The sequence below is a fragment of the Anser cygnoides genome, chromosome 1, assembly GCF_040182565.1.
Source record: "Anser cygnoides isolate HZ-2024a breed goose chromosome 1, Taihu_goose_T2T_genome, whole genome shotgun sequence".
NCBI lineage: Eukaryota > Metazoa > Chordata > Aves > Anseriformes > Anatidae > Anser > Anser cygnoides.
In genome coordinates this window covers 91,108,543-91,129,769 of record NC_089873.1, presented here as the reverse complement: position 1 = coordinate 91,129,769, position 21,227 = coordinate 91,108,543, and the positions used below count along the sequence as shown (strand labels likewise).

Sequence of the window (21,227 nt, the reverse complement as noted above, 5' to 3'; positions counted from 1 at the left end):
AAAGATACAAAAGAAGAAGGAAGAACAATGGGTCAACCAAAGCTTTAAATAGTTACAACCGTAACTGAACTCGGAGAGCATGTGACTCTTACAAATTGTTCATAAGCATTTATAACGTTTGTTTCAAGGCTATAAATTAGAAGTGGAAGTCAGACAAAGCCTGCTATTTCCTGTCTTGGTTGACTCAAAGTAAACGTTGGCCTTTTAACTGCTAGTTAACAATTGATGGCAAAATTCCACGGTGCTCTAACTGATGTTCCACTGCGGTAACTATTTCAGAGACTTGTTTCTGTAATAGGCAGAGATTCATGCAAATATTCACTTTGGGTCTTATTGTCCCTAATTTGCTCTTTTGTTTCTTCTCACCTTTCAAAGAGCTATGTTAAGAGCTCTAAGTATGACCAAACAAAAAAAATCCCTAAGCTTTTTGTTGAATGGGAATTGGAACATCAAATTGAAACAAAGATGTTAATATATTTGACTTGAAAGCCACAATTGTATTAGCTTAATTAGAAAATTGGATGGAAGTAGGGTAATTTTCTGGTGACTCTTGTCTAAGTTATGACACAAATGGGATTTTGATTTTATTTCACTACTTATTTTTTTAGTAAAACTAGGTTGTGTAGGCTAGTCTGTACTGTGTATATTTCACAGTACTTCCATTCCTATCAGTGACTTCTAATGCTGCAAAAGTTTTCAGGATCTGACATGAGAAAATCCTGGTTCAACTTCCTTTTGACCTTGCTTTGAGTAGGAAGTTGAACAGCGAAGGTCCTAGCATCCCTTACAACCTGAATTAATAGGTGAATCTGTTGTAGCATGTCCAGCTCATTTCACATAAAACATTGAGTAGCTTGATTTTTGAGCACTAATCTATAAAACCTAGAGTAGTATGAAAATGTGTATGTGTGTCTATATATATATATATATTTTTTTTTTAAATAAATATCCAAATACTTGTAGGGGAGAGCACCTGACTTCTATCCTGACAGTAGATGAATGTTTCCCAGGGAATAACTGTTTAAGTCATTTATCCTCTGGAGGTTCCGCAGAGATTTGTTAACAGCAAATATATGTTGTACAGAATGGCAGTGCTTTGGTACCAGTACCCCTACAAGTTTTTATTTACAGTGCTGTTTGCCAAGCTCTGCAGCTTTATGAATAGACATTTCCTTGACCAGAGACCTGTAACTGAGATGAAAACAGTGAGCAGCATAGGCTACTTTGTTTTTTCTGTTTGGATATGCTTTTGTATGTTGCTTTACTTCATAATTATATATCGGATTTTTTTGTACTCCCATAAATGGATTTACCAGTTTCAGAGCAGGTGTTCAGTGTTGGTAATATGTTTCCACAGGAACAAACTGTATGTACGATCTGCATGCTGATCGTCTACATGAGCACTTTCCTTTGGATATACGTGCTACCTCAGGGGGAACGATCTGCTATCTTAAACTGATTGCATTAGTGGGTCATCTTATTCGTCTTTCAATAGTAACCCTTCAGATTGGAGCAGATAACTGCATCACTGACTCGCTAACCATTTATGACTCTCTGATGCCAATCAAACATAAGATACTGTACCGGTGAGTAAAATTTTAATTGAGAAGTCATTGACGTTCTTTTTTTCCTGAAGATTTGTCATCTGTTGTTTTTTTTTGCTTTGTTTAAAGTACTCTGATCTTCATGTTATATACAGAACACCAAAATTACTTCCCCCCCAAAAGTGGAAAAGTAATTAAAGAGATAGCTAAATATTCTTCAGATGCTTTGTTATTCTTCAGATAGACTGTATCCTCACCTACATATCAAAATATGAAAAGTTCATACATTGCTGGGTGGAATTTTTCTTGTCAGGAAACATGTTAACTAAAACAAGTAGTCAAAATTCCATCCTATAAGTGAACTTTACTTCCCTATGAAGACTAGTGTTCTTAGGAAGACTGAAGTTGTAAAACTAAGTATCCTGATTCTTTGTATACTTTATCTTTTTCTTTAGTGCCTTTTTAAGCTGCTTTATTTGAGTTGTTCAGACCGTTATTAAAATCTAGAGTTGAAACTGATGTATCAAGGCATGTGAACTACTACTTATTTTTATCTTTTATGATCTAGAATTTTTGTTTGGGAATTTTTGAATGAAATTCCTGGTAACTAATTCCACAGGACTCTGTCAGACTGGAAGGTGAGGGGAGCATCTCCATCAAGTGGATGAAGAGCTCAGTGTTTTGACCATTGAAAGCCTTTTCTCTGGCCTGTTGGTGTGTATATAAGTCTCAAAAGAGAGCCTTCCAGTCATCTTAGAGATCTGTTCTCCAGTGACCTGAAACATTCACTGACTTCTCTGTAAAGCAGCAGATGACGTTCACTTACTAGTACCTGTAGAGGTTCCAGGTGTTTCTAACTGGCCTTTTAAGAAGTATACTTCCGTGCATAAGAGCATGGCTTTTTGTTTTTTTCCCCCACTAGGCTTTGAAGTACATGAGTACTGTAGCAGTGGAAAGCAAAGAATGAGAGCAATGTACTGTTGATACAAATGGCTTAGATATGTACTCTCCATTATTCCTCCTCAGAGCGTGCGAGCCAGCCGATTCACTGGTGTCACTTGTGTCCACAAATAACCTCATGCTGGTAATGTTTAAGGCAGCACAGAAGATAAATGAACGGAAGGAATTCCATGGCTATTTTGAGGTCATTACACAAGAAAGTAGGTTTGTAATGTGTTTGGGAACGCATTTGTTGTATTGTTTCATCTCAAAGCCCCACGTGGCTAGCATGTTCCTATGGACAAATGACTCCTTGCAAATCTGTATCTCTGTTTTTTGTTTGTTTGTTTGTTTTTCCTCCCACATCCCTGTCTCTCTTCTTCAACTCCTCTGCATTACTAAGTGGCTGCCTTCCTCTTGAGTAATTTCAGCTGTTTGGATTATCTGTCTATATGAAATACAAACATACAGAAGGCTGAAACCAACCCTGACTGAATTCAATTGGTCAGGACTGCAATGTGCCAGTAGATGGAGTTGTTATTCCAGGTGTGGCTGTGCTCTTTCTCCTACTTTGGGACTTGGCGATGATGTTAAAGGTGGAAATTGCTTAGCACTGAAAACTACTTTCAGAGTACAAAGCTTCAGTAGCTCTGTCTGCCTTTTGCTGTTGGTCTCTGCCTCATTAACACAAAGGATTCAGTGATGTTTGGTCATCAAGTCTCTTTTCTGCTTCTTATTGCTCAAAGCTTTAAGAAATGGTTTGGTCATAATCACAAATAGTACAAGGATTGTCACCCTAGCAGCACAAAGACACAAGTATAACACAATCCAATACAAGGAAATTAGGCTGTAATTAAGCTGCTCAGAAAGGTGCTACATAAGGTAAGCAGAAGGTGAGAATAACTAAGCACTGAAATGCCCTCATAAAAGCATGTGATGAATTCTGCATCATAAGTAACTTTAAATTCAGGGCTATATTTTTACTGTTTGTTTTGTTTGCTTTAATGAGTTGTCTTAATCCTTAATAAAAAGACATTTTGGCTTCTGGGAGGCTGATTAGATTATCACGTCCATTCCTGTTCTAACTGGTTGCATTTTAAGACTAGAGATCCTCATGTACTACTGTGATGTGGATGCCTTGATGTCCAACACTGCTCACTAAGACTTGTTCACAGAACAGCCTGTAGTGAAATAGCTGACAGAAAGCTTGACAATGTTTTCTCCTGGTCCTGTATAGACAAAATAAAAATCAACAGCCCTGTAAAGGGCTTTATTTGAAGAACAAAAAATTATTTTGTCATTCCCAAACCTTTGAGCTGAAACAAGAGGTTAGAGTGATTTCTGACAGTCTTAAAGCATCTAACAGACAATATGAACTTTCTGTTTTGTGAGAGGCACACCAAGCAGAGTATTTCAGCAAGCATTCCTAGACTTTTATGAGCCTTATCTGTCTGCAGCATTGGATTTACAGTGAATTTATTACAATCCTAACCTAGATAAACATAACTCCGTAGCTGTTCTGTTTTACAGTGAAACACTTGTGATAAAATTGAATGCCTAGCCCACTGAATAGCTTTGTTGGAAATAGATTAAGATTTAGCAACTCTTGCCTCCTCTATTTTTTTTTTCCCTAGGGTGTGGAAAAGCAATAGCAACAAAAGAGAAGATTGGGTATGAAGGGAGAATCACAAGTCCCTATTACCCAAGCTATTACCCTCCAAAATGTCTTTGTGCATGGAACTTCCAGGTAATACAGATTTCTCTCTCTCTAAGCACTGTTACTTTTTTTTTTTTTTTTTTTTTCTGAGCATACAGTGCCTGTCCATATAGAAGGAACAATTGAGTAGGGAGTAATCTGCATCCTCATAGATGTGGTACTTTATAGAAATAGCACAGCTGAATAGCCGTTGTGCACAGTTATTTTGTTTTCTTTGCCCTTATTCTTAACAAAGAGAACATAATTCCTAAGCTGTCCTATTTGTTACAAAGGTAAAGAGCTGAGATGAAATACATTTTGATGTTCAGCTTACAGAATTACTTCATTGAAGAGAATGCAAGGCTTATATGTTTTTTCTTCCCCTCTTTCCAACCCCCAAAATTTGGGGGGGAGACCAAAAATAAACTTTTGTCCTCTAACCTAGTTAGTACTGCTGCTTCTCTAATAACTCCTATGTTATGCAAAATAAATCGAATTTTTGTCTTCAAAGATGGTCTGTCCAATCAGCACAACTCCACAGACCTTTTTCTTGGTCTTTTTTTTTTTTTTTTTTTTCCCCTAGTATCCTTTCTCTGTGTCTTTTCAGGTACTTTCCGGAAAACAAATATCTCAAACAAATTTAAATTTCTGGTTAATTTTGTCACACCTTGTTTTCTCTTCCAGTTATCCCAGAAAATCTGATAGTAGGTTTTCTGCTATCAGAAATGTAGCACCTGATGATCTTTGATTTATGGTTTCCCCATCACAGTCAAGTTATGTTAGTGCATTACAGTCATACTGTGATTGACTATGCAAAATCTCTATCCTTCTTTACTGGTTCAAATTCTCAAGCTCACAATTTATTGTAGTGCTTCTTATTAGTCAGCCTTCAAATGCATAACCTTATGCACTGCCTTAGCTCTCTTGTTTTCTGGATGGCCTCGAGCTTGTTCTTTCTGTTAAGTGTTGCCCTTCTTCCCTGTGTGGTGTGGTGTCTGAACAAAATTGATTAGTACATCCTCTTTTACAGCATGATCAGTTTCCAAAACAGCAAATAAAACAAACTGCAAGATTGATATTTCTGGGAGCTTTTCTGGTACCTGGTTGGTATCCAAGGGTTTTTATCTCTAAAGAACAAGGCAGTGGATACAATACAGTCTACTCTTTGCCCATCTTCCTTCTTAAGCTACTGGTTGCCCAAGTAGAATTATAACAATTTGAATGAAGTCTAGTTAACTAGGACCTACATCCTTTTCTCCCTCTAGAAAACTAAGTCAATGACTTTTTTGCTTAACTTCATGTCCTCAATTCAGCCTGGACTTCTCAGGGAAAGGTTGCCCAGTTTAGTCTTGGGAGTTGCCCATACTATTTCCTAAAACTGTTTAATTTCCCCGTAGTTCAATGTTGAAATTTCCCTCATTTCCCATATTATATATTTCCTGTGAGAAAGAAGGAGAAGAATCTTCATTTCTGGATTCTTGCCCTGAATCAGCCCTTGCTTTTGCAAAACATGGCCATGTTCTTTTTAAAAGGTTCTGTTCCTTTTAATAAAGGAAGCTATAATTAATCATGAATCTTCATGATACTGCCAGTGAAAACATTCTGTAAAATACTAGCAAGTCCTTGGCTGAACAGGTGCTTAGCAAAGACTACAATATTGTGGTAGAAATAACTCCCCGCATTCCCAAGGCAGTACAGGTATTCGGTACAGCTAACAATCTGCTGGGGCTGTCTGTCCCTGCACAAGTAAATTTGGATATGTCTGAATGCTTTGATCTTGACACACAAGCTGCCTTCTGTCTACAGCCAGTGGCTTTTTGAAGATGAAAGGGCTATTGGCCAGAGGGGAAGAGAGCCTGCAGCTGTGGTGGCCCTTTGCCAACCTTTCCTTTTGCTGAGGGCTGAATAGCTGGCGGGTGTCTCAGGTGCTGGCTGTTGAGCTGGGGAAGTCAGCACAGCTCCCAGAGCTTGGCACTGCCAAGCACTATAATTGCTGGGACTAAAGACTTTCATGTGCTATATCCACAAAAGGAAAAGTAAGCCTGCATGCACTGTCCTTCTTACTCACAACAGACTCCACAGAACAACCTTGGTATAGCTCTGAAGTTTCATAACTATACCATCAGTGAGAAGAATATTAAAGGCTGTGAACGAGGATGGTGGAAAATTAACGAACACATGTAAGTACTTCTGCATGAGTTACTAAACTAACATTACCAAAACAGGCTTTCCCATCGCTACTGCAGTTCACTTGGAAAGTTTACACAAAGGCAGAGATACTTGACTGGTGCCTCTTATAATTCTTGTTTCACTTTGGCTGATAATGTAACTGAATCTTCATAAATAGAATAAAAAAAAATTCTAATGAAAAGTACCGAAAAGCTGAAAATAAGGGCCCTTGGTGCTCTCTTAAGGGAAAGAAATGGGAAGAGTGGGTAAAAATTGATGTCCAGTAAACCCTAACGCAGTTTCAGGTTTTCTGTGATCACTGAATAAGGTCTGTTTAAAAAAAAAAAAAAAAAACTTTTAGGTGTAACTTAATTCTATGATTGCTAACGAGGACACTGAACCTAATTAACTTTTCAGTGAAAAGGTATTACAATGAGATTATTGGGAGTAGAAGAGTAACTGCTTCTGTTTTCCAGTCATGGGCTCTTGAAAGAGACACCGCACAGATTGATTGCCAAGACACACCATATTTAAGTGGTTTGTATTTAAATACTGCTGCTTTTTCATATACTTTTTCTACCCATTTTTTTCTGCAATTTTAAAAATCATCTTTCAGTCACTGGATGATGAGGCGAGGCTAGATTTGGGAAGTGGGACTCTATTTTTAAAAATTTTGTTCAAATGGAAACATCAATAAGATCAGACTTGAAACTGAATTTCTGAACTCACCACTGAAACTAAGCTATATTGTACTTATATAGAGAGAAAAGTCAGTTTTCATGATGTTATCAACATTGTCTTGATAGCAATTGGTGGCTGGACAACATGGGCATGAAAAAAGCCAGTCAAAACAGACAACATGGAGCGTTTGTGTGTTTCTTTTGGTCTTCTTTTTATGGCATAATTGGAAGGATTTGAGATGTTAGAGATTGCTGAGAGAGGCATCAAATAGAGGCAAAATCTGAAGAAAAAACTGATGATGGGTTCGTATTACAAAGATTCTCTCTATGAAAGACCAGCTTTTAAATAAGCTTACCGATTAAACATTTCACAGAATCAAATGTCTTCCGAAATGCATTTGGGGCTAGTTTTAAAGTACTGCAGAAGAATGCATGCTTCTAATTTCAGTTGCTAGTTGCTGCTGATGTAAGTAGGCCAATATGAATTTTCTTTAGAAAATGTCTTTTTCACAGAACTGAACTCAGTGATCTTCATTTCTGTGCTTACTTTCCATGGAAATAATGACAAAGTATGAAATGTTTTGATATTTGCATTTTTCCCTCCAAACTTTAATGGTTAATGAAATTGGGATGTGGAGGGAAGCAAACGGCAAAACACACCAGTTTTTCAGCTCCCTGCAATTGCAACTTAGAGCATGCACATTCTGCTACCTTGTGTCAAAAAGGTTAGGAAGATTCAGAAAGTTGATTTTTGTACACTAAGACTGTGACCATGAATATGGTGCAGACAAGGTTTTTTTCAACCTTCTAGGGTCAGCTTTATCTAACCAGAGGCAGTGAACATGACCATTCAGTTTGTTCCTGTTGTTATTCCAGAGGATGTGTGTTGATCTGCCCAGTTGGAAGAATTTCAGCTGAGTAACCGCTTTAGCTAAAATTCTCATTGGCAGGGAGATCAGCTAGTCCCTTGTGAGCAGAACATTAGAGATGTATGGGAGCTAAGAAATAGCCAGTGTTTTGTTTTGTTTTTAAATGCCTTGGTGCAATGTCCCACTCACCCTGCAACAGGGTACACACATCTATTCATCCCCTGAAAAGGCAACCCACTCCCTGCTTCAGTGTATGGGACAGGACCACCATTTTTTTCTTTCTTTAGCACAGCTGCAGAGTTACAGATGGTGCTTTGCAACTTCTGTTGGCCTGGAAAAAGGGCTAGTAAAGCACTACTAGAAGGCTCACAAGGATATGCAGCTCTCCTACAAACCCCCAAAGCATATGACATTTCTTACTGTGTACAGGACACAGCTTCCTTCATCTAGCTGTCTCAGCTCTTCCACAGATGGTCAGGAGCTTCCTCAATGGCTGGTGAGATGAGATTGAATTGACCGCTTCTCACCCACATAAAGCAGTCTGTGACTTTTTTATATATATATTTTTCTGAGATGGTGTCAAGGTTTGTTGGAGGGAAGTTGTGTCCAAGTAACTGACAGAAGGAGAAACAGAAAACATCTGTGGGTTAGTTAAGGAGAATCAGATGGTTTGCAAACCTTATGCTATGCGCTTAGGCGGGCTGTTTTAGGCTGGGGACAGTGGTGACATGACAGACATTAAAATAAGCAAGAAGAAGACTTTCTGTAGCAGGAAGGTCTTCACTCTTAGCTTTGACAGATCTTGTTTTTGTTCCCTCAACAGTTAACTTTACTATAGTAGAAAGCTGTAAAACATTCCTTGATGCTGTCTTCAGGATGTGTGAGAGCGGTCTCTTGTTATGTTCATTTATTTTTGACATTGTTGGAGTTACCTCCTAGACCTGTTAAAAGGATGTTTCATTTTCACAGCGTGAAACAAAGCACTTAGGGAAAATGTATGAGCAAGGGTGGCCGCTTCCTATGGCATGCTTCGGTAGGATGCACAGGACATCAGACAGCATCCATCCCCATGGAAATCACTGCCCAATTTCCATGCATTCATTGATTGAAGAGCAGCACTGAAGCAATGCAATGGCTCCCCTTCGTTCTCAGCTATCCTTTTGGTGTTGCCAAATAAATGAGAAAAATATTTATCTCAGGATAATACTGCAGTAATACATTTATCAATAAAATAACTCATTTTGTTGTTCAAGATCACTTGAACTGCACTGTGTTCCTTTGCACTGCTGTCAAGGAAATGTATATGCTAAATGTGCCAAGAATCAATACAGCTGCTTCTGCTCTTGTATCTATTTAGCCTAGTAAGTACTTCTCTTGACAGGAGTCTTGAAGCCACGTCTTCCTTATAAGTGTTGAGTTTTTGGGTTGGTTTGGTGGGACAGAGGAGACGGGTTTTTATTTCTACTTCTTGTGCAACCTAAACTGTCAATCTTCAAAGTTTTCCTACACTTAAAATGGTCTCTACTTTTCAAACCATCATACAGCAACCTTATCCTTTTAAAGAGGTTGGAGTTTGTTTGTTGGTTTTCCTTAGCCAGAGTAGCATATAAATGCCAGTTGCAATGTCTTTGGTATCTCTGAAGGTTCTTTTAGGTTCCTCCAAGTTAAGTGGCACCCAGGCAGAAGTTCAAGGAAGCTCTTTGCCAAAATGGCTGCTTAACATAGATGCACATCCAAGGAATCTTTTCATCTAGACTACTTATTTGAAGACATCTTTCAAAGGTTAAACTTTGTGATCTTAATGCTATTAAGCTGGGTGTCTACCTAGAAATATTTCTAGTTTCCCCAAATCTTTTTCCCTCTGCCTCCAATGTAGTCAGACCAATGCCCTGTGCGCTCTTTGTTAGGAGTACTCCTCAAAATGAGAGCAGCTAAACTATGCTGATGTTTCCCTTCCCACCAAATTGCTTCTGCCTTTGCCAAAATTCAAATCTTTTGAAGGTAATTATCAGCAGTGTTGACAAAAGTACCGTGTTTGACAGTCTTCTCAACTTTCTGGTGAAACATTCTGCTTGAACGTGTGCAGGATATTGCACTGAGGAATGGTGGATCATGAGTAATGTTTTTCAGAACTTGGGTACTCTTTTAGATGTTGGTTCTTAATTAAAGTGTGCTAGCTGACTGTATTGTAATGTTGATGTTAAAATTGTATGTAAGGCAATCCTGATGCGAAGGCTGCTCTAGAACTTTTGATTTCTTTTAGGTACTGTGGTTACTATGTCGATCACCAAACAGTCTTTCACATTGCAAGTTCTGCTGTTAATGTTGAGCTTCAGTGCAGTTCAAAGGTGTCAGAGAAGCCACTTCTGGTGGAGTATGGCAGCTATAATATCAGCCAGCGTAAGATGGATTTTTATTTTTTTCAACCCATCTTTGTATTTCAGCCCTGTAAAACTGAACATTTCAGGTTCAGTGGGACTTAACTATCTTTATGCATGAAATTGTGATGTTGCGTTGTTTATTTGCTGATTTTACTTTTTTAGGTGACTAGAAAAGAGCCTTTTATAGTACATCAAGGCTATGTGGCAAAGGTTTGTGGGCATGTGCAGCATGCTCTGGTTTCCTGTGCACACACAGTCTTTTCTCTTCTGCACAGCTCTTAAAGCTTCCTGTGTGGCCAGAGCATGCATGGGCCTGGTGAACTCCTCAAGCCCCACACTAGCTTCTACCTGTGCCAATAGCTCTGCTAGCTATTTACTTCCTATTTAGTAAAACCTGAAAAAATTTCATGTCATACACTGGAATCTGTCAGATGATGTGTGTCAGTCAGCTGAAGCCTGTTATTCCTATTTGCAAACAAAACTTTGGCAATGAAAACAATCTTCCTATTACCATAAAAAGCTCCAGGTAATGAACACAATAATGAACTGTACTGAATAACCAACTGCTTATTCCAGCGTTTCCATTGGTTTAAATGCTTTGTGTGTAAGCAGAAATCTGAGCTAAAAAACATCTCAAAGAGTTTCAAAACAGTTTTCCAACCATCAGATTTTTCAAGTCCCGAAACAGACAACTATTTACTGAAACTTTTTACTATGTTAGTCTTATAAACATTGATGTGAAAGTAGTAGAGAAACAATGTTTTTTAGTCATAGCTATTTACCACACCAGAGCTCTTTTATGCATTGGATATCTGTGGAGTATGTAAAAAGACGCTAACTTCATGACATTGTGTTAAAAGGCTAACATTTCTGTAATTCATAAGTCACCTTAATACAGTATACTAACTTACTGGCTATTGATAGTGAGAGTGTCCTTTAGAAGAAGGCATTCTAAGCTGCTTTTTTGTTTGTTTACTTTTTTTGTTAAACCTCCAGCATGTCCACCTGGATATTTCAAGTGCTCCACAGGCTTATGCATCCAGCAGATGCAGCGCTGTGATGGGATAAACAATTGCTTTGACGAAAGTGATGAACTCTTTTGTGGTTTGTATTTATTTACTAGAGATCTGGACGCAAAACCCCCTAAATGTATTCTTTAGTCTGAAGTCTTAAAAGGCAGCTAAAAAAAGGTGAAACTTTTAGAGGGGAGGAAAAAAGAGATGTTTCTAGCTTTCTTTGAGTTTCCAGGTTCAGACTATCAGTTGGTGTCTTGCATGTTTAATTCATAATTAATCAGCACAGGAAAGAACTAAGAATTAAGAAGGTATGACATAGAAAAGCAAGAGGAAGAGAATTAATGTGCAAGAATAATTGTTAGAGGTTGGAATTCAGGTTTTCTTTCTGGGATAAATGCTTATAAAGTTACATCCTATTTTTGAGATGAATTATTTTCATGAGGAAATGAGAAATTGTGGATAGAATAGATGAGAGTGATGATAAATGTCAATGGTTGAAAGAGCATGAGCCACTCCACTTGGGGCAATGTGTGAATTGGGATGGGTTACTGAAGTCTTTTTGCACTTTATTTTCCCTATGCATAATGCAGCACTCATACTCATCCTTGTAGAGTGCAATGAGCTATGAAAGTGATACCTGGACATGGTCAGAAGAGTAGTGTTAGCATTATAAGTATGCTTCTGAAACTGATTTGACTCATGTTTTAAAGTTGTCCCTGAGTGGAACTGTAACTCCAGCTTTGCGATACAGGATAACTTGCTTGCCTGCAATGGAGTAAGTGATTGTGAGAATGGAAACGATGAGCAGAACTGTACCAACAGTAAGGCTACTCTTTTTTTTGTTGTTGGTGGTGGTTTTTTTCTTCCTCCCCCTTCTATCATTTATTCAGTCTTGATTTAAATAGTTGATGCAGTATTCAAAGAGCTAAGAGGCACTATCAAATCTAACACAGGATATATAATTCTGTTCAGTTTTCTGATATGCCTGTAAACAGTTATTAATTTTTTTAAGGAGATCGTGAACATCTATTTCTGTTGAAATACTACCACAAATGGGGATCTAGAAACCTAAAGTTTGATTCCCAAATTTTATCTCCCTAAAGCAAAATCTTTGTAAATGATTTCCTGGATCTTTTACCATTTAGTAAAATTACCATTTAGTAAAATAACTATAAAGAGGACTGTTTCTTTGGAACAGTTTTCAGGCTTATAAGGCTAATGTCTTTTAAAATGCAATGTAAGTGTAAGTCTGGCAGTAGGCACAGGAAAGTTTTCAATCTGCCATTTCTTTAACTTAGAACCAATGGACACCATAGCATGTGAGAGGGAGCCCAACCAAGAAGTGCTGCAAGTTTTTAAATAAACGTTTTAAAAGAAATGTCAATATGTATGACCTTTTTAACTTTGACAGTCTGTGTAAATGGTTACAGGATATTTCTTTATGTGAAGAAGAAAAACAGATTGCTTTTCAGTGGAATCCTTTATTGCAAGCCACAGAGAAATAGGAAAACACCAGGGTTGGGAATGCAGTTTAACTGGCTACAATTAGTAAGATGGCTTTCACTGCCACCTTTTGTTTCACAGGTAATGCTGAGATATAAAGAGGGTTTATTTCCAGAGTACTGGATGTTCTTTTCTTTCTTGCCTAGCACTTACTCTACTGGCAAGTTTTTGATAGTATACCTATGCTCACTAGTGCTTTGAGAACAGATGAGAGGAAATCCATGTTCAAAAACACTGCCAGCTTGATACAGGCACTAGTTTAGATGCAGCTCTACTTGAATAGCTTGTTCAACTTAAAGGCTGGCTTAAGCCGTCTCAGACTAAGTGCTTTCTTGCTACGTTCCCTACTGCCTGTTGATACATGTATGAATTTAATGTATGCAGATGTGTAGACACGTAAACCTGGTCCAATATTCTTCCTTTTTTTTTCCACACAACTATTTCAGGTATTCCTTGCACCAATCACACATTTAAGTGCAGGAATAACATATGCATTAAGAAAAAAAATGCAAAATGCGATGGGACCCTGGACTGTAGTGATGGAAGTGATGAAAGCAGCTGCAGTAAGTCCCTCCCACTTGTTTGAACTTCAGACATTTCACACTTGAAAGCCTTTTTATTTCTTCCTCTTTCGGAGCTTGTATAACTCATACAGCAGCACATAGTGAGGTTTTTATTGTATCTGCTCAGTGATAGTAGGATAACAGTCTGCTACCAGCTTATGTCAGGTCTGGTTGCAGTGTTTGTGGGAAATTGGGCTTACCGCTATGAGGAGTCTTAGTTATAATGTTTATTGCAGCTAGATTAGGGAACAGAGAACCTGGGGTAATTGCAGAATTAACTTGGCCAGCTGGAAAGGCAGTGTTCTTACAGCTTCCAGCAGAGTTGAGTAATTTAGTTGGAGTCAGACAGTATTTATACTGCTGGAGTGCAATATCTGCAGTGAGAAACACAATGTTTCATTTCTGTCTCTTGATGGTGAAGATCTCAATATCTCATAATATCAGTCTAGGTTATAATCTTAAACCTTCCTAAAGTAACCTCTGCACAACTTTTTTTGGCTCTTTTATATTGTTATATATATATGGCATTAATAATATAAAACATTCAGATATTATATAATATATTACATATATAATATGTAAAATAATATATATTATACAGTGTAAATATATATATATATAAACATGATTGTTACTGCAGTAGGAATTTAAAAAATGGGTTAGAATTCATTTGCTTAAACTGAATGTCCTAGGGTATTTTGTCTGGCCTTCAGCTGTTCCTGCAATGCTACCTATATGTTAAGCCTGCCAGCACCTGCCTTGGATTAAGTACGGAATCTTAAAAGATGAATTATATGCCTACTTGAGTTCGGAAATGCTAATGCTGCTTTTGACTCTTTGGTTGGGTGCTGGGAAGTGTTAGCACCTGTCCATGGGAGCGTGGGACTAAAACTCCTGAGCCGAGGCTTTATATGCCTGTAAGAGAAGGATACAAGGTCCTATAGCACAATCCTTCTTCAAAATAGTGTGAAGCTTTTTGTGATGAGGCATGATTTACTCACTTCTGAGTTAGCAATATACAATGCTTTCAGACTTTCAGTTGCTTCCATTGCAAATTAGTGATTGGATTACCTGGTTTCTGAAGTAATAAATGACCAAACTCTGCATACATAGCTGATACTATAAGTATCTTTCTCATACTCATTTTTGGCAATAATTTGGAAATAAGTATGCAGATGCTCCTGAACTTCCTTCCCTCCAGAAGCACTCCTTTCAGTTCAGGACTAACTGAAATGAGTAGTAAAAAGAGATGAAGGATTGTCTGTTTTTACATATTAATTGTGATGCTTGTTAAATCAATGGATCCTCTGACATTTCTGACACAAGAAAGACTTAGAGGCCAATTTCTGTGGCAGAGCTACAATAGAAAGTTTTATCTCCCAGGCCAGTGACTTTTTTTATGGTGTCGTCTCTTGTTTCAGGAACACACTAGATGGACAGACAGGTTTTCTGATCGGGGCAAGGAAATTAACTTAAAAACATTTTAAAGTGCAAGATTCTTTCAAGCACTATGTGGGAAGCACCCTCATTAAAGGAAAGCACACAGGTCAGAGATAGTAACTTGAAATATCCCTTTCAGGTTGTGGCAGCAGCAAGAGCAGCAATCTCATCTCTCGGATTGTAGGTGGTACAAATACAAAGGAAGGTGAATGGCCATGGCAGGTCAGCCTCCATTTTATGGGAGCTGCTTACTGTGGGGCATCAGTGATATCAAAAGAATGGCTTGTATCTGCAGCTCACTGCTTTCAAGGGAGCAAGTAAGCAGTCTTCCCCCCCCCCCCCCCCCCCCCCCCCCCCCCCATCCCAAATATCACTGGTGTTCTGGAACACTTAACTTCCAGAGTTTGAACTGTACTAAGGTGTGATGTGCCCTTATTTCCTTGGCCCACTGTTGGGGGGGGTGGTGCATTATGGGGTACTTTTTGAAGAGATGGCATGTGGTTTTGCTCCCAACCAGGCTGGCTGACCCCAGAGCGTGGCGTGCTCACTTGGGGATGCAAACACAAGGCCATGCAAAGTTTGTGTCTTCAGTGAGACGGATCATTGTCCATGAATACTACAACAGCAGGAACTATGACTATGACATTGCATTGCTACAGCTGAGCAAACCATGGCCAGAAACAATGAGCCACGTCATTCAGCCAATCTGCGTACCTCCATTTTCACACAAAGTCCACAGAGGTGACAAATGTTGGATAACAGGTTGGGGCCAAAAGCAGGAAGTGGGTGAGTTTAATACCATCAGTTGAGTTAACTTTTTCTTCCCCAGGTGATCAGCTGCAGGTTTGTGTGCAGGACACCTGCTGTTCTTGCATGCCTGAAGCATGGAGAAAATTGTAATGTATTGAATCTAGTTTCCTCTGGAAGTAGGTTCTTATATGTATGTACTTTATACACTTAGGAAAATTAGCTGCCAGTCCTGCGGATCTGGAAGTACTCTGTGCTTCTGTTGGGTAAGATTGGCAGGGAGCTGCACTCTTTCTTAAGTCATAGAGTGTTGTTTCTCCTCTTTGTTAGAGTTTCATTAACCTGCCTAAATAGACTCTTCCTTGCCTGCTGCAGGGGAATGAACCTAATTTTCCCTACTCCTGCCTTCAACCTCTTCAGGATGAGCCCTGGGGCATGGAGCTGCCTGCAAGGCACCACCAGCTGTACCCTCACAGTGTGGCATGACAAAACGGACACCCTATTGACAAAATGGCTGCCCCTGTAACGGTGGGCTGACTCCCTCCCACACCTTGTCCCAGGCTGCCTTTTCTTTTGCACAAGTGCTAGTACCTTTTGTCCCTTGTTGTAGTCATCCAGTAACAGAAAGCAGGGCTTAGGAAAGGACTGGGTGATGGTATGGTGGCTGCCAGCACCTGTGTGCTGTTGGGTAGGCTCTGTGATAGCGGCAGCCCAGGCAGTCTATGCCTGAAAGACAAAATCTGCCTTTGAAATGCCCCCAGATGAGGAAACACAGGTGTGAACACTTCTTCCAGCATCAGTCGTGTAACCACCACCACTCCAAACCTCCAGTCTGCTGGGATGGACCTGACTTAGGCAGTTTGCCTGCACCTCCAGGGCTGCCCTGGCCTGGCTCTGCCTGCCATCTCAGGGTGGCTGTCTCCATGCTGTCCCTCCACTCTCAGATGACAGTGGGAGAAGCAAACACGTGGTGAAGTGTAGCAGCAAGGAGGCAGCCTCCAGTATTTTGACTTGATGCTCTCAGCCAGAATCACCATCTTCCAAATTACGTTTGGGCTCTGCAAGTAGCTGTGAGGATGTATGGTTGTGAACTAAGTACAACCATCCTACCATATCATGATTTTGATACAAATGTGTAGTATGATGTCTCCTTGACCTATTGATTAGTCATCTATGAAATTTTAAAACATGATGATTTGAAAAATGAACCCAATACCTCAAAAAGGAAAGGAAGAAGTGTTCTTTTCCCTTTGCTCCTCTTTCATTTCTCTCTTCGTTTTCCTCTTTCCCTTTTTCTTCATCAGTTTACATAATTTGTCAAATCAGTCTTTTAAATAAGTGTATATTTTAGTATACACTACCTTTAGCTAAACATGAAACAAACCTGAAATTTGCATGTTTGACTATGTTGGTGAAATTTCTTTGGCTATACCCTTTTTTGAGAGGACCTCATGATATTATTACAGCTTTTGTGCTGAAAGGACGGAACAGTTCAGTTTAATTCTGCTTTACCAAAAATGCATATTTTGCAGAAAAGATGGCTTTTAACAAACCATTTGGATAGAGGGCAGAATTTGAGATATGTCTAAAGTTTTAAGCTGCCAAAAGAGATTTCTGATGTGTAACACTGATCTGTGATTTTAGTTTTGGATCTAGCCTCTTCAAACACCACCCTAACTGCAGATATGTCTTGTTAAAATCCAAATACCTTTATAAGATTCTATTTTTTTCCCAAAGTAGAATCTTCCCAAATTAGTAAATCTTGAGACATTTTGCAAAAGACTTTTTGGACAACCCTCATGATTAGGCCATTGTCTTTGGTGTGGCCAAGGGACCATGATCACGTTACACAAATGCCTGATAGAAGAAGAATTCTGTGCTTTTGGGAGTTAGTTGTTTGCAATACGAAACAGCTTGGAGTTCAAAAGTATGTAGGGATATTTTCTGAAGACTTCTTGGTTTTGCCTTCACTAGACAAGTAATATGTTAAGCTCTGTTGAATCATCCTTCTTTCATTTTGTTTTCCAGGGGAGGAAGGTGCTGCAATTCTTCAGAAAGCAGAAGTAGAAATTATTGACCAATCACTATGTCATTCCACATACGGGATTATCACAGCTAGGATGTTTTGTGCAGGACTAATGTCTGGAAAAAGAGATGGGTGCAAAGTATGTATCTTATCACTCCTCACATAGAGTTTTTGTCTTTCATTGTTGCATGATGAGATGTTAGAACTTAGTGGCAAACCACCATGTGGTATGTACGGTTTGGTTCTGAAACACAGCTATGTAAAAGAGCTGTTCAACAGCCAGTCTGTCATTTGGGTATTCTCAGAGATTTGCTGTTTTGTGTGAATGAATAGCTTGGTGAAGTTTCAGTTGCAGGCCTAGGTCCAATGGATTTGCAAGTCCTAAAAGCATGATGAAGGTAGGCTGTTTCTGGCAAGAGGGTCTCTAAACTGAAAAAAGAAATTGAGAAGCTAGCTTGTCTCTTTTCAGGATCCACCCCCCTAGTGTGGAAATACAGGGCTGTCTGATGAGTTGCAGACAACTAGACATAAAATTTCAAATGTATAATATGTCTTCTGATCTGGCAATTCTTTGAGATAGTAAATGTGAAATTCTGAATTTACTTCTCGTTTGTTTTGCTGGTAAAATTGTCTTTTTTTATAATGGAGATCTGGTATATTCAAGGTGTTCTAGCTTTCACTGCTCTATATAAAAGTGAGACGGATCACAATGGTTCTCATGGCAAGTAATATCTTAGTGTTTTCTAAGAGTGTAATGCACTGGCTGTTTATTAGCAGCTCATGAGACTGTTGACAGCAAGCATCATTTTCATTAACTGGAGAATCTGTTTCTTCAGTTGTCTTTTTGGGCACTCAAGACAGCCAATGAAAGGCATAATTCAGAGGTTGTTTGTCTGTATTTCTGTAAGGAAAAGTGATGTCTGAATATGTCGGGCAGTTATTAGAGCTGATAGATTTGTGAGATTTCTGTTTTGTGAAAAATGCTGCTGTTCCAGTTTCTTTTTGTCCCAGTAACTAAAGAATAAATTGAATGCTTGACTCTCTAAATGCAAAATTGTCAGTTGTCAAACATGAAAAAAAAGATCTTCTATGTTTAATCTTTAATAATTTTATGAGAATTCAGGATGATCATGGAATGTCCTACAATCCTATAAAAGTTAAAGCAGAATAGTTCACTGGCTGTAACAGAAAATGTGTAGAAGGAAAGCATTTCCTTTGCAAACACCTAAATCTTACGAACTCAGTTTTTGCTTTTGTAAATATTTCTTTTTACATTCAATGCTTTGGTAAAGCTCCGTTTACTAACTGCTGTTTCAGGGGAGTTGTGTCTACAACAGAGTCTTACAAGGAAGTAAAAGAGTGATCCAAATCTTTTGCTTGAACTTCTGCCAATATTATTCCAGAAGAATTACCCTGTAAAGGAAGAGTACTGTTTGCATTGTCCTGTAGCATTATTATTCTATATAAAACTTTGAAGTCTATTACAAACTTTGTTTCAACTGCCTTGATTTTAAAAGCATTGTGGTACCCCTAAGCATTATCTACTAGCTAGTATCTACTATAGGACAACGTTGGTTTTGTTTTGTTTTGTTTTTTAAGAAAAAATATTGATGGATCACAGTCCATTTCCATTTGCTCTTAATTTGAAGAAAGTTGTATTGACTATTAAATATTCTAATATTAAAAAATATTAAAACAATTTTGAATTTTTTAGAAAAGCTTGCTGTTGGGAGTCCTCAGGTGTGTAGCCTCTAAATGAACATACATATTAAGTAGCAGATGTGGGGTTTAACTGTTAGTTTGGGGCTAGGAAGTTATTTGTCGTTTTGAAATACAACTCACAAAAAGTAGTATATTAATTCATTTGAAGAATGACAGCTAGTCCTCTCTCATGTGAAAGAGTAAACTTTGGTACAACTGTGTGATCCCATCTGTTTCAATTAAACAAACAGAAAACCCATAGAACTATTGACTCTGGTTTGAAGTATGTGAGTGAGGAAAATATAAGCACTGCTTCAATTATTTCTGCAAAATGTCTCCCATTGAATTTTGTCCCAGTTTTTATTTTCTAGATTATAAATGCATACAACTTAATATTTTCTTTTTAGGGTGATTCTGGTGGACCATTGTCATGTCAAAGCAATGGAGATGGAAAATGGTTTTTGACTGGCATTGTTAGCTGGGGTTATGGATGTGGAAGACCAAATTTCCCTGGTGTCTACACAAGAGTGTCAAATTTTGCACCATGGATTCACAAATATGTGCCTTCAGTCATGTAACTTGAAAACTGTTTTGCTGAAATAAAATATGTACTGAATATCTTCATTAAAACATGTTTGGTTAAAAACTATTCAGCGTTGGAATTTCTTTCCATGTCACAAGACACAATACTGCTGACACAATATTTAATTTTGGAGTACACATATGGGAGTAACAAGCACCCTTAGTTCAAACCTTGGTGAAACAAGTATCAGAGGAAGACTGATCTTGTAGTGGTTGTTCTGTACAGGTGTCTGTTGACACAGGAGAAGTGATAATGAATGTATGGCAATTTTCACTCTTTTTGTTAGCACAAATTATACACGTGCAATTGTCTGTCAGGAAATGGAAGAGTCAACTTAGCAGCTGGAGACAGATATCTCCTCTGAGATGTGCATGGCTCAACACAGCAGTAACAGTGAAATAGCAATTGACCATTAGTACTCCTGCTAATCCTACATTTCCTGCCTCCTAGAGTGAGAACAGCTGGCAGAGGAAGAGAAGGAATTGCAGCAAGTGAGCGCAATCCTCTCAAATGTGCAGGGCACCTGTTTTTGGAGATCAGAAGTTCTGCAGATAAGCATGGAACACAAAGCATTAGCAGTATATCTTCTTCACTTTCTGTTTTTAATTGACTGCATGGTTTGGAGCTGCTAACTCATTATTCCCTACCTTAATTTCTCCCTATTCAAGATCGTTCATACTTCATCCACCTCAGAATTTGAATTCTTTACCTGAGGCAACCTTGACAAGATGAGTAAATATGGTGATGTGTGTTATTGTAATGATCTTGCCCTTACCGAAATAAAACCAATGCTTCTACCCTCTGGGAGGTATCTTAAACCTCTATAAAATTGGGTTCTCTGAATGTATGTCCTTTTAAAAAAGAATAAATCCTGATTTCATTTTTGGAGATGATGTGAGAGAGGTTTTATTTGCTCTAGGCTTTTCCTGTAGGTTTCTTTTCCCTGAAGGAGAAGGCAAAGTGTCAGTCAATCAGCAGGTTGTGTGTGTAGTGGAGACAGGCTATTGAAGAAAGAGGAGGACTTGAACAAAGCAGTCTGTCTACAGCTGTATTTTGCATTCCTGAGCTGTGAGGATTGCCTTCCAGTAAATCCCTTCTGTAGTCTCTATGTGACCTGTGTTTCCTTTGTTTCCATTTGTTTTCTGGAGGACAGGTTTCTTGGGCCAGTTCTGTGGTACCCCCCCCGACATGCCCCCAGTTTCGTTCTTTGCTCTATACACAGGTGTGTGTGTGTGTGTATATATATATATATACACACACACACACATATATAAATTCCCTGAAGTTGTTGGCTTGCTGACGTGATACTATTATTAACTCCAAACAGGTAATATGATAATTAATCGCTCTGCAGTTAATGTTTGTTCTGT

General features: G+C 38.6%; 1 protein-coding gene across 9 annotated transcripts in view; it reads left to right on the top strand.

Annotated features, from left to right (window-relative positions):
- Positions 1-19,923, top strand: part of TMPRSS7 (transmembrane serine protease 7) — a 45,997-nt gene extending 26,074 nt beyond the window's left edge. For all 9 annotated transcript variants that reach the window (XM_067002162.1, XM_013186378.3, XM_067002178.1 and 6 more), the window contains 12 exons: positions 1,358-1,586; positions 2,571-2,704; positions 4,118-4,230; positions 6,253-6,359; positions 10,161-10,297; positions 11,275-11,382; positions 12,005-12,115; positions 13,244-13,360; positions 14,940-15,117; positions 15,318-15,586; positions 17,576-17,712; positions 19,682-19,923. In XM_067002162.1, the coding sequence (XP_066858263.1) occupies positions 1,358-1,586; positions 2,571-2,704; positions 4,118-4,230; positions 6,253-6,359; positions 10,161-10,297; positions 11,275-11,382; positions 12,005-12,115; positions 13,244-13,360; positions 14,940-15,117; positions 15,318-15,586; positions 17,576-17,712; positions 19,682-19,852 (1,811 nt within the window). In that variant the 3' untranslated portion in view covers positions 19,853-19,923. The remainder of the gene's footprint in view (positions 1-1,357; positions 1,587-2,570; positions 2,705-4,117; positions 4,231-6,252; positions 6,360-10,160; positions 10,298-11,274; positions 11,383-12,004; positions 12,116-13,243; positions 13,361-14,939; positions 15,118-15,317; positions 15,587-17,575; positions 17,713-19,681) is intronic.
- The last annotated feature ends 1,304 nt before the right edge of the window (positions 19,924-21,227 follow it).